Raw genomic sequence first — 12,483 nt, 5'->3', positions numbered from 1 at the left:
CCCGTTATTAACTAAGAAATAGGAGCTGGTGGAAGCAGAAGTGTCCTGCGTGGTTGGGCAAAGCTGGCAGTGACGGAACGGGGTTTTTATAGTGTATTGCTCGGCTGTGGCTGGGAATAATTATATCGCCCCCACTGCCAGTACATAGCAGGCAGCCTTTCTGGTGACTATTATCCTAGGTGCAGTACCCTGACTGACCTGAGGGTAAGTGGGGCGCCAGATAGCTGCGAGTTCCAAAGCGGAACTGGGAAGTTAGATATAAATAAATCCCCTTCAGAAAAGAACCAGGGGCAACCAAACAACCCCGGTTCATGACACTCCACATTTCTATCCAGCGTTTTCTTCTCTCCTAATTCACGTTATGGAGATTGGGGGAAGGACGGTTACCATTTACCAGTGATTGCTTTTTAATAGCTCATGAGGTCGCCATGAGGACACAGCCTCACTCCTGGACAGGATCTTTTGGGATCACTCTTAAGGTACCTTCACACTGAACAACTTAACAACGATAACGATAGCGATCCGTGACGTTGCAGCGTCCTGGATAGCGATATCGTTGTGTTTGACACGCAACAGCGATCAGGATCCTGCTGTGATATCGTTGGTCTGAGCTAGAAGGCCAGCACCTTATTTCGTCGCTGGATCTCCCGCTGACATGGTTGAATCGGTGTGTGTGACGCGGATTCAGAGATGTCTTCACTGGTAACCAGGGTAAACATCGGGTTACTAAGTGCAAGGCCGCGCTTAGTAACCCGATATTTACCCTGGTTACCATTGTAAATGTAAAAAAAAAACAAACACTACATACTTACATTCCGGTGTCTGTCACGTCCCCCGGCGTCCGCTTCCCTGCACTGTGTCAGCGCCGGCCGGCCGTAAAGCAGAGCACAGCAGTGACGTCACCGCTGCTGGCGGCGCTGACACATTCAGTCAGTGCAGGAAGCTCTCGGCAGCAGCGCGTAACCCTGTGGACGCCGGGGGACGTGACAGACATCAGAAGGTGAGTATGTAGTGTTTTTTTTTTTACTTTTACAATGGTAACCAGGGTAAATATCGGGTTACTAAGCGCGGCCCTGCGCTTAGTAACCCAATGTTTACCCTGGTTACCCGGGTGCTGCAGGGGGACTTCGGCATCGTTGAAGACAGATTCAATGATGCCGAAGTCGTTCCCCTGATCGTTGGTCGCTGGAGAGAGCGGTCTGTGTGACAGCTCCCCAGCGACCACACAACGACTTACCAACGATCACGGCCAGGTCGTATCGCTGGTCGTGATCGTTGGTAAGTCGTTTAGTGTAACGGTACCTATACACTGATTATTACCAGCATTGTGCGGCCCGATGTCCCTGCAGGGCCAAAACCTGCGTCACCATCCCACTTACATTGTTCTGCTCAGACCCCATGAAGAGGAAGAGCGGACCCCCTGACATTTTGAGGCTAGGACACCCCATCTCGGGCATTCTGATGTCTCTTTAACCCCTTCCTGATATCTGGTGTTTATACATGGAGGACGCCAGGTGCGCGTCTGTGGAGTGAGCTGAGATTGCTGATGTTTAACCACTTCACTGCTGCCAACAGCCTGACAGTGCCATTTAAAGGGAACCTGTCACATAATAATGTTAATAGCCTGCAGATACAGGGTTAATCTGCAAGTTAATAGCCTTTATAACCTGCCCGTGTCAGCACTGAGAGCCCCACTGCCGGGAGGAAATTAAACTTATTCCACCTGGCAGGGTTCAGCTTTCAGTCATAGACTTTAGGCCGGTGCAGCTACAGTCACCGCTCAGTGTATACAGAGCAGCAGTTACCGCGCCCCCGGCACTGACTGACAGCCGGCTCAGCATTAGGCTGCCATCACACTAGCAGTATTTGGTCAGTATTTTACATCAGTATTTATAAGCCAAAACCAGGAGTGGGTGATAAATGCAATGTTTCTATTATACTTTTCCTCTGATTGTCCCACTCCTGGTTTTGGCTTATAAATACTGATGTAAAATACTGACCAAATACTGCTAGTGTGATGGCAGCCTTATAACCGGCTGTCAGTCAGTGCTGGGGCGCAGATTCAGCCGCTGCTCACTGTATACTGAGGAGTAACTGAAGCCGCACCGACCGCACCTCTATCGCTGATAGCCGATCGCTGCCCGGGGGGAATAAAGTTAATTTCCTCCAGGCAGAGGGGCTCTCAGTGCAAGAGATGGGCAAGATCAAAACATTATTAACCTGCCGGTTAACCCCATGTGTAAAGGTTAATAATGTTATTTTACATGACAGGTTCCCTTTATGTGGTTGGGTGCCCTAGTTCTTTTCACGGTGATCCAACCTTCTCTCCAGTATGGAAAGTTCAGGCTTCTACACCTGCAGAGCGAGTGGTGAATAGACGCGGAGGCCGGAGAACGGCTGGAAAGCCTCCATGTCAGACTGACGGGTGATCGGCTCCACCACGTCCCATCTTTATGTCAGGGCAGAGACTCGTGTTTCTAGGTCTGAGGGACGGTCCGGTGCCGATATTTATCCAGGACTTTGTGCACAGAACGGAGAAAGTGATTTGTCACAAGGAAGAAGAGAGAGAATGAAGGAGAAGACCAAGGAAGGAGACACAAGTGTCAGCCAAGAGGGAGGAGCCGGACGCCGACCACGACTGATGACGACATTGAGCCTGCACCAATTCTGAGGGACAGACGAGCGACAGCAGATTAGGGGGAAAATGATCAGTAAATTAACCCAGACTCTGCTGAGTAACAATCCACGACAGACTGAGGGACAGAAAAAACTCACAGGAGAGAACGGACAGAAGGACGGGACATCTGCAGAGAAAATGTGACCGATGCTCTAAGGAAGGAGAAAGATTCTGAAAGAAGCCGCCGAGGACGAAGACTCAAGACTGATGAAGACGAGACGACAACGGAGAAACCGCGACTCACAGATCAGAAGAAAATAATCAGGGAAATGAAAGCTGTTGTCAGACGGAGAAAATGTAGAGAAAACCAGAGCAAGTCTGGAGAAACATCATCTATTATAGGACGACGCCGGAGAGACGTCATCACATCCACCGGAGCCAACAAGGAGCCTCGCTTCTCACCTCGTGGTGTAAGAGGCCGGAGCTCCTCCATCATCACGTCCTGGTACCGATCCTGGTGTCCTTCTAGATACTCCCACTCCTCCATGGAGAGATAGACAGCGACGTCCTGACACCTTATAGGAACCTGACAACAGCGACACCGTCATCACCCAGAATCCTCCAGTGCTGTCCTGTATAATGTCCCAGCAGTCACCTCTCCGCTCATCACCCCGAACCCTCCAGTACTGTATAATGTCCCAGCAGTCACCTCTCCGGTCATCACCCAGAATCCTCCAGTGCTGTATAATGACCCAGCAGTCACCTCTCCGCTCATCACCCAGAATCCTCCAGTGCGGTCCTGTATAATGTCTTAGCAGTCACCTCTCCGCTCATTACCCAGAATCCTACAGTGCTGTCCTGTATAATGTCGTAGCAGTCACCTCTCCGCTCATCACCCAGAATCCTCCAGTCCTGTATAATGTCCCAGCAGTCACCTCTCCGCTCATCACCCAGAATCCTCCAGTGAGGCCCTGTATAATGTCCCAGCAGTCACCTCTCCGCTCATCACCCAGAATCCTCCAGTCCTGTATAATGTCCCAGCAGTCACCTCTCCGCTCATCACCCAGAATCCTCCAGTGCTGTATAATGTCCCAGCAGTCACCTCTCCGCTCATCACCCAGAATCCTCCAGTGCTGTATAATGTCCCAGCAGTCACCTCTCCGCTCATCACCAAGAATCCTCCAGTGCTGTATAATGTCCCAGCAGTCACCTCTCCGCTCATCACCCAGAATCCTCCAGTCCTGTATAATGTCCCTGCAGTCACCTCTCCGCTCAGCAGCTCAATCATCTTGTTGCTGAGCTCCAGGATCTTCTTGTTCCTCTCATGTAGCAGGGAGTGCGGGGGAGGCTCTGTGATGGGGCCCGGGCTCCGCCCTCCTGACTCCTGGAGATGGATGATGGGAGTCACACCGCCCCCCGGTGTCTTCCTCACTATTGTGTAATCCTGTGTATGGAGAGAGACACTTAGGGAGAAGATTCCTTCCCGGCTCCAGATCTGACAATCAGTAGAAATCCCGGGATCAATAACCGTCTCCAGTAATCTGGGGCCATAACCGGGAATATTATTCCCCTCCGGACAGATATCCCAGCCCCTCTACAGCTCTTATAGGGAATCCCCATGACAACTCCTCCGGGCAGAGAGCTCCACACAATCACTGCTCTTACAGGAAAGAATCCTTCTCTCTATTCTGGATTTCCTCCTCCCGATGTCGGACTTGTCACAGAACACAATAAAGCTGATAGAAATGTAGAGGAGTTACCTCTCCGCTCAGCAGGGAGATGATCTCCAGGGCGAAGTGGAATAATCTTCTGGTGGTCTCATCCCTGTCCTCGTCCATCCTCGGGGTCATTCAGGAGGAGGAGGGATGAGCACTGGATCAGCTGGAGGGATCTCGTCCTGCCGGCGTCTTCATGATGAAGGAGAAGATGGAAATCACAGGGGACGAGAGAACGACAATCACTAAATTCTGCCAAATATCAACATTTATCAGGAGGAATCTGGAGGAAAAGCCACAAAACTCCACTGTGGCCTCCTCCGCCGATCTGACCCCCTCATCATCAGCCTCATAGGAGGAGGTTGGTCACCATGGTAACTAAAAAGCCAGCGAGGGACGGTCACCGTGGTAACTATACCATCAGCGGGGCACGGTCACCGTGGTAACTACACCGCCAGGAGAGGACAGTCACCATGGTAACTATACTGTGTGCAGAATTATTAGGCAAGTTGTATTTTAGAGGATTATTTTTATTATTGATCAACAACTATGTTCTCAATCAACCCAAAAGACTCAAATATCAAAGCTTAATATTTTTGGAAGTTGGAGTGGTTTTTTTTTTAGATTTGGCTATCTTAGGAGGATATCTGCTTGTGCAGGTAACTATTACTGTGCAGAATTATTAGGCAACTTAATGAAAACCAAATATATTCCCATCTCACTTGTTTATTTTCACCAGGAAAACCAATATCACTGCACAAAATTTAGAAATAAACATTTCTGACATGCAAAAACAAATCCCCCCCAAAATGAGTGCCCAATATAGCCCCCTTTCTTTATGATGACACTCGGCAGCCTCCATCCAAAGATTCAGTCAGTTGCTTGATCTGTTTATGATCAACATTGCATGCAGCGGCCACCACAGCCACCCAGACACTGCTCCGAGATGTGGACTGTTTTCCCTCCCTGTAGATCTCACATTTTATGAGGGACCACAGGTTCTCTGTGGGGTTCAGATCAGGTGAACAAGGGGGCCAGGTCATTATTTTTTCTTTTTTGAGACCTTTACTGGCCAGCCATGCTGTGGAGTAGTTGGAGGGATGTGATGGAGCATTGTCCTGCAGGAAAATCATGGGGGTTTTTTAACGATACCGACTTCTTCCTGTACCACTGCTTGAAGAAGTTGTCTTCCAGAAACTGGCAGTAGGTCTGGGAGTTGAGCTTCACGCCATCCTCAACCCGAAAAGGTCCCACAAGTTCATCTTTGATGATACCAGCCCATACCAGTACCCCACCTCCACCTCGCTGGCGTCTGAGTCGGAGTGGAGCTCTCTGCCCTTTACTGACCCATCCATCTGGCCCATCAAGAGTCACTCTCATTTCATCAGTCCATAAAACCTTTGAAAAGTCAGTCTTCAGATATTGGCCCAGTGTTGACGTTTTATCTTATGTTTCTTGTTCACAGGTGGTCGTTTTTCAGCCTTCCTTACCTTGGCCATGTCCCTGAGTATCGCACACCTTGTGCTTTGTGTTACTCCAGTAACGTTGCAGCTCTGAAATATGGCAAAACTGGTGGCAAATGGCATCTTGGCAGCTTCACGCTTGATTTTCCTCAATTCATGGGCAGTTATTTTGCGCCTTTTTTGCCCAACACGCTTCTTGCGACCCTGTTGGCTATTTGCCATGAAACGCTCGATTGTTCGGTGATCACGCTTCAAAAGTTTGGCAATTTCAAGACTGCTGCATCCCCCTGCAAGACAGCTCACAATTTTGGACTTTTCAGAGCCGTCAAATCTCTCTTCTGACCCATTTTGCCAACGGAAAGTAAGTTGCCTAATAATTAAGCACACCTTATATGGGGTTCTGATGTAATTAGACAACACCCCTCCTCATTACAGAGATGCAAATCACCTGATTTACTTAATTGGTAGTTGGCTCTCAAGCCTGAACAGCTTGGAGTAGGACAACATGTATAAAAAGTATCAAGAGATCAAAATACAACTTGACGAATAATTCTGCACACAGTGTACAGCGCCAGTGGTCACCATGGTAACTGCAATCTGTCGAGTAGCGAGGTGCCGGTGTAACGCGCTCGATGACCCTAAGTTCATAATTTAGCACACTGCCGTTTTAGCGCGGTGCAAGAAAATACTATTTATTACAATTCGTGAGAACAAAAAAGTAAAACATTCTGGAGCGACTTGTTGTCCCAGGTCTTACTCAATCCCTGGCGGCAGCAGGAGCCGGTAACATCACTTACAGCATATGGCCACATCCCGGGTATTCTGAGGACTGTACAGTCCATTACCACAACCTGGGAACTCGCCCTGTACACGGCATCTATCGTCAGGACTACGGGAATCTCAGCCACGTACTGAATAAGACCTGGGACCAGGCGTCCTATCGAGCACAGTCGCTCCAGAATGTTTTAGTTTTGTGTTCTCACTAATTGTAATAAACATTAATTTCTTGCATCACCCTAAAAAGACAGAGTGTGCGGTGAATTTCTACTGTATGCAGCGTGGTAACTACACCTCCAGCAGAGGACGGTCACCGTGGTAACTACACCTCCAGCAGAGGACGGTCACCGTGGTAACTACACCGCCAGCAGAGGACGGTCACCGTGGTAACTACACCGCCAGCAGAGGACGGTCACCGTGGTAACTACACCTCCAGCAGAGGACGGTCACCGTGGTAACTACACCTCCAGCAGAGGACGGTCACTGTGGTAACTACACCTCCAGCAGAGGACGGTCACTGTGGTAACTACACCGCCAGGAGAGGACGGTCACCGTGGTAACTACACCGCCAGCAGAGGACGGTCAACGTGGTAACTACACCTCCAGCAGAGGACGGTCACCGTGGTAACTACACCGCCAGGAGAGGACGGTCACCGTGGTAACTACACCGCCAGCAGAGGACGGTCACTGTGGTAACTACACCGCCAGCAGAGGACGGTCACTGTGGTAACTACACCTCCAGCGGGGCCGTGAGATGAGGAGCAGACGCCGCACATGCCCCATACAATGCTGCCCGTCCCCAACACTGAGGAGCCGCAGTCACATGGAGCAGGAGCCTCCACAGGAACAGCTCTGATCTCACCCCACACTCTCCTCTCACAGATTTACCACAAGCACCAAAACTCCACCAAACCCTCCTGTAATCTCACCGGAATGGCGGGAAATCTGCTGCTGGCTGACACCAGAGAACACGAGCTGCACACAACCAGGACGGAGCTGCTGCACTGAGAGCTGAAGGACCTGTGGTGACGTCACCGTCATGTGATCAGGGGGCGGAGCTCAGGACGGAAGTGGTGTAGAACATGTAGGTACGATACAGTCATGTGACAATGATGACGTCACCACAGGGCCATCACCTTTTTTTCTGAGCCCCGCCCCCTGATCACATGACGGTGACGTCACCACAGGTCCTTCAGCTCTCAGTGGAGTGCAGCAGCTCCGTCCTGGTTGGGTTGCGTCTAGTTTGGAGTTGATTTTTTGTGGTCCTCAAAAAATCAACTCCATTGTAGCTGATTCACTAGTGAGCCGTCTAGATCGGAGTGGATTTTTTGAGGCCTCATTTTATCAACTCCACTCTAGACGGCTCACTACTGAAGTGACTAGATCGGAGTGGATATTTTGTGGTCCTCATTCCAGCCACTCCACTCTAGATGGTTCACTGGTGAGGTGACTAGATTGGAGTTGAATTTTTGAGGCCTCACTGCAGTCACATGCCTTTGATTACCTCATTTTAGCCACTCCACTCTAGACAATTCACTAGTGAGGTGACTAGATCGGAGTGGATTTTTTGATGATCTCTCTGCAGCTTCTCCATTCTAGACAGTTCAGTTACTACAGTGACGTCCCTCAAAAAATCAGCTCCAATGTTCAGAATGGAGCGAATTCCAGGAGCCTCATAGACTGCAATGTAGTGGAATTGGAATGTATACATACACATTGTGTGTGTGCGTGTGTGTGTGTGTGTGTGTGTGTGTGTGTGTGTGTGTATGTATATATATATATATATATATATATATATATATATATATATATAATCTCAGCTTTACAATTGTAATAATATAATACTTCTATTTTTTAGATACTTGCTTAAACTGTTATATTTGTTATGTATTTCCAAAGGGCCAATTTTTTTTTTCATGATTAATCAAACTGACATTTTATTATTGCTTTTTATAATATAAATAATTACACATAGCGCGGTTTGTTGATTTTTGCTAGAATTTTACTTTTGCTGTATTACCAGTCCTGGCCGCAGCACCGACATTGGAAGAGTGGACGGAGCCTCACGGGGAAAAACGTAACATAGCGCATCAACAGAGTCCTCATAATTAACATTGGATCGGAGTGGATTTTTTGAGGACCTCATTTTAGCCACTCCATTCTAGCTGATTCACCATTGAGCCGTCTAGATCGGAGTGGATTTTTTGAGGACCTCATTTTAGCCACTCCATTCTAGCTGATTCACCATTGAGCCGTCTAGATCGGAGTGGATTTTTTGAGGACCTCATTTTAGCCACTCCATTCTAGCTGATTCGTTAGTGAGCTGTCTAGATTGGAGTGGATTGTTTGAGGACCTCCCTGTAGCCTCAAATCTGTACAGTTTGATGCTGAGGTGACTGGAATCGAGTTTTTCAAAGAGTGAGCGGAGCTTTGCAGGGAGAAACATAACATAGCACAGCAACAGAGTCCTCATAATTTACAATATTGGATCGGAGTAGATTTTTGAGGACCTCATTTTAGCCACTCCATTCTAGCTGATTCACCATTGAGCCGTCTAGATCGGAGTGGATTTTTTGAGGACCTCATTTTAGCCACTCCATTCTAGCTGATTCATTAGTGAACCGTCTAGATCGGAGTGGATTTTTTGAGGACCTCATTTTAGCCACTCCATTCTAGCTGATTCACCATTGAGCTGTCTAGATCGGAGTGGATTGTTTGAGGACCTCCCTGTAGCCTCAAATCTGTACAGTTTGATGCTGAGGTGACTGGAATTGAGTTTTTCAAAGAGTGAGCGGAGCTTCGCAGGGAGAAACAACATAGCACAGCAACAGAGTCCTCATAATTTACAATATTGGATCGGAGTAGATTTTTGAGGACCTCATTTTAGCCACTCCATTCTAGCTGATTCACCATTGAGCCGTCTAGATCGGAGTGGATTTTTTGAGGACCTCATTTTAGCCACTCCATTCTAGCTGATTCATTAGTGAACCGTCTAGATCGGAGTGGATTTTTTGAGGACCTCATTTTAGCCACTCCATTCTAGCTGATTCACCATTGAGCTGTCTAGATCGGAGTGGATTGTTTGAGGACCTCCCTGTAGCCTCAAATCTGTACAGTTTGATGCTGAGGTGACTGGAATTGAGTTTTTCAAAGAGTGAGCGAAGCTTCGCAGGGAGAAACAACATAGCACAGCAACAGAGTCCTCATAACTTACAATATTGGATCGGAGTAGATTTTTGAGGACCTCATTTTAGCAACTCCATTCTAGCTGATTCACCATTGAGCCGTCTAGATCGGAGTGGATTTTTTGAGTACCTCATTTTAGCCACTCCATTCTAGCTGATTCATTAGTGAACCGTCTAGATCGGAGTGGATTTTTTGAGGACCTCCCTGTAGCCTACAATCGTGACAGCTTGGTGCTGAGGTGACTGTAATTGAGTTTTTCAAAGAGTAAACGGAGCTTCACAGGGAGAAACATAACACAGCGAAGCAACAGAGTCCTTGTAATTTACTACATTGGATCATAGTGGATTTTTTGAGGACCTCATTTTAGCAACTCCATTCTAGCTGATTCACCATTGAGCCGTCTAGATTGGAGTGGATTTTTTTGAGGACCTCATTTTAGCAACTCCATTCTAGCTGATTCACCATTGAGCCGTCTAGATCGGAGTGGATTTTTTGAGGACCTCCCTGTAGCCTACAATCGTGACTAGTGTTGAGCATTCCGATACCGCAAGTATCGGGTATCGGCCGATACTTGTGGGTATCGGAATTCCGATACCGAGATCCCATACTTTTGTGGTATCGGGTATCGGTATCGAAACAACACTAATGTGTAAAAGAAAGAATTAAAATCAAAAATATTGCTATACTCACCTCTCTGACGCAGCCTGGACCTCACCGAGGGAACCGGCAGCGTTGTTTGCTTAAAATGCGCGCTTTTCCTTCCTTCCGTGACGTCACGGCTTCTGATTGGTCGCGTGCCGCCCATGTGGACGCGACGCGACCAATCACAGCAAGCCGTGACGTAATTTTCAGGTCCTTCTAGGCATTCAGTATTTTAAAATTACCTTCCGGCTTTGTGATTGGTCGCGTCGCGGTCACATGGGCGACGCGACCAATCACAAGCCGTGACGTCACGGGAGGCAGGAGACGCACGCATTGTTGAGGTGAGTATAGCAATATTTTTTATTTTAATTCTTTATTTTACACATTAATATGGTTCCCAGGGCTTGAAGGAGAGTTTCCTCTCCTTCAGACCCTGGGAACCATCAGGAATACCGTCCGATACTTGAGTCCCATTGACTTGTATTGGTATCGGGTATCGGTATCGGATTAGATCCGATACTTTGCCGGTATCGGCCGATACTTTCCGATACCGATACTTTCAAGTATCGGACGGTATCGCTCAACACTAATCGTGACAGCTTGGTGCTGAGGTGACTGTAATCGAGTTTTTCAAAGAGTGAACGGAGCTTCACAGGGAGAAACATTATAGAGCGATGAAACAGAGTCCTTGTAATTTACAACACTGGATCGTAGTGGATTTTTTGAGGACCTCCTTTTAGCAACTCCATTGTAGCTGATTTACTAATTATTTATTACTAGATGGTGGCCCAATTCTAACTCATCGGGTATTCTGGAATAAGTATGTAGTTTATTTATGAAGATTTTAGAATAATACAATGAATACACAGGATTCGGCTGGCCGGGCGCGACCAATTAGCGAACCGTGGTTCAAATCCCACGCCAATTTGCGGCCGGACTGCACGTGTCGCTGATTGTTCGTGGCCGACAACATAGTATATAGCACAGCCACGTAGTATATAACAGCCCACGTAGCATATAACAGCTCACGTAGCATATAACACAGCCCACATAGTATATAGCACAGCCACGTATATAGCACAGCCCACATAGTATATAACAGCCCACGGAGTATATAACAGCCCACATAGCATATGACACAGCCATGTAGTATAAAACAGCCCACGTAGCATATAACACAGCTCACGTAGTATATAACAGCCCACGCAGTATATAATACAGCCCACGTAGTGTATAACACAGCCCACGTAGTATATAGCGCAGCCACATAGTGTATTGCACAGCCACGTAGTATATAAGTCCACACAGTATATAATGCAGCCCACGTAGTGTATAACACAGCCCACGTAGTGTATAACAGCCCAAGTAGTATATAGGGCAGCCACGTAGTATATTGCACAGCCACATAGTATATAACATCCCACGCAGTATATAATACAGCCCATGTAGTGTATAACACAGCCCACGTAGTGTATAACACAGCCCACGTAGTATATAGCGCAGCCACGTAGTATATAGCAATGTGGGCACCATATCACTGTTAAAAAAAAAGAATTAAAATAAAAAATCATTATATACTCACCCTCCAACGGCCCCCGAATACAGCCCAGGCATTCAGCAATGCTCCTCACGACACTCCGGTCCCAAGAATGCATTGCGGTCTCACGAGATGATGGCCTAACGGTCTCGCGAGACCGCTACTTCATCATCTCGCAAAACCGCAATGCATGGACTGGAGCGTCGCGAGGAGCGTGAAAGGCGCTGGAAGGTGAGAATATAATGATTCTTTATTTTTTTTATTATTTTTAACATTAGATCTTTTTACTATTGATGCTGCATAAGCAGCATCAATAGTAAAAAGTTGGTCACACAGGGTTAATAGCAGCGTTAACTGAGTGCGTTACACCGTGGTCCGTTAACACTGCCAATAACCCAGTGTGAGCGCTAACTGGAGGGGAGTATGGAGGGGGCACTGACTGCAGGGGCGTAAGGAGCGGCCATTTCACTGCCGGACTGTGCCAGTCGCTGATTGGTCGTGGCCGTTTGGCCACGACCAATCAGCGACTTGGGATTTCCATGACAG

The 12,483-nt window shown here is 47.8% G+C and overlaps 1 protein-coding gene and 1 pseudogene across 2 annotated transcripts in view; both read right to left on the bottom strand.

Annotated features, from left to right (window-relative positions):
- Positions 1 to 7,516, bottom strand: part of LOC143793507 (uncharacterized) — a 42,609-nt pseudogene extending 35,093 nt beyond the window's left edge. The window contains exons 1-2 of the transcript XR_013220148.1: positions 7,502 to 7,516; positions 3,080 to 3,203 (exon numbers count right to left, since the gene is read on the bottom strand). The product of XR_013220148.1 is annotated as an uncharacterized LOC143793507 (transcript). The remainder of the gene's footprint in view (positions 1 to 3,079; positions 3,204 to 7,501) is intronic.
- Positions 1 to 7,625, bottom strand: part of LOC143793404 (uncharacterized) — a 229,410-nt gene extending 221,785 nt beyond the window's left edge. Inside the window, exons 1-3 of the mRNA XM_077280351.1 lie at positions 7,502 to 7,625; positions 4,378 to 4,615; positions 3,882 to 4,061 (exon numbers count right to left, since the gene is read on the bottom strand). Coding sequence (XP_077136466.1) covers positions 3,882 to 4,061; positions 4,378 to 4,467 — 270 coding nt within the window. The 5' untranslated portion in view covers positions 4,468 to 4,615; positions 7,502 to 7,625. The remainder of the gene's footprint in view (positions 1 to 3,881; positions 4,062 to 4,377; positions 4,616 to 7,501) is intronic.
- Positions 7,626 to 12,483: the final 4,858 nt, after the last annotated feature.

The sequence above is a fragment of the Ranitomeya variabilis genome, chromosome 1 (assembly GCF_051348905.1).
Source record: "Ranitomeya variabilis isolate aRanVar5 chromosome 1, aRanVar5.hap1, whole genome shotgun sequence".
NCBI classification, from domain to species: domain Eukaryota; kingdom Metazoa; phylum Chordata; class Amphibia; order Anura; family Dendrobatidae; genus Ranitomeya; species Ranitomeya variabilis.
Note: the sequence above shows the minus strand (reverse complement) of the source record. Positions and strands in the feature narration are given on the sequence as shown.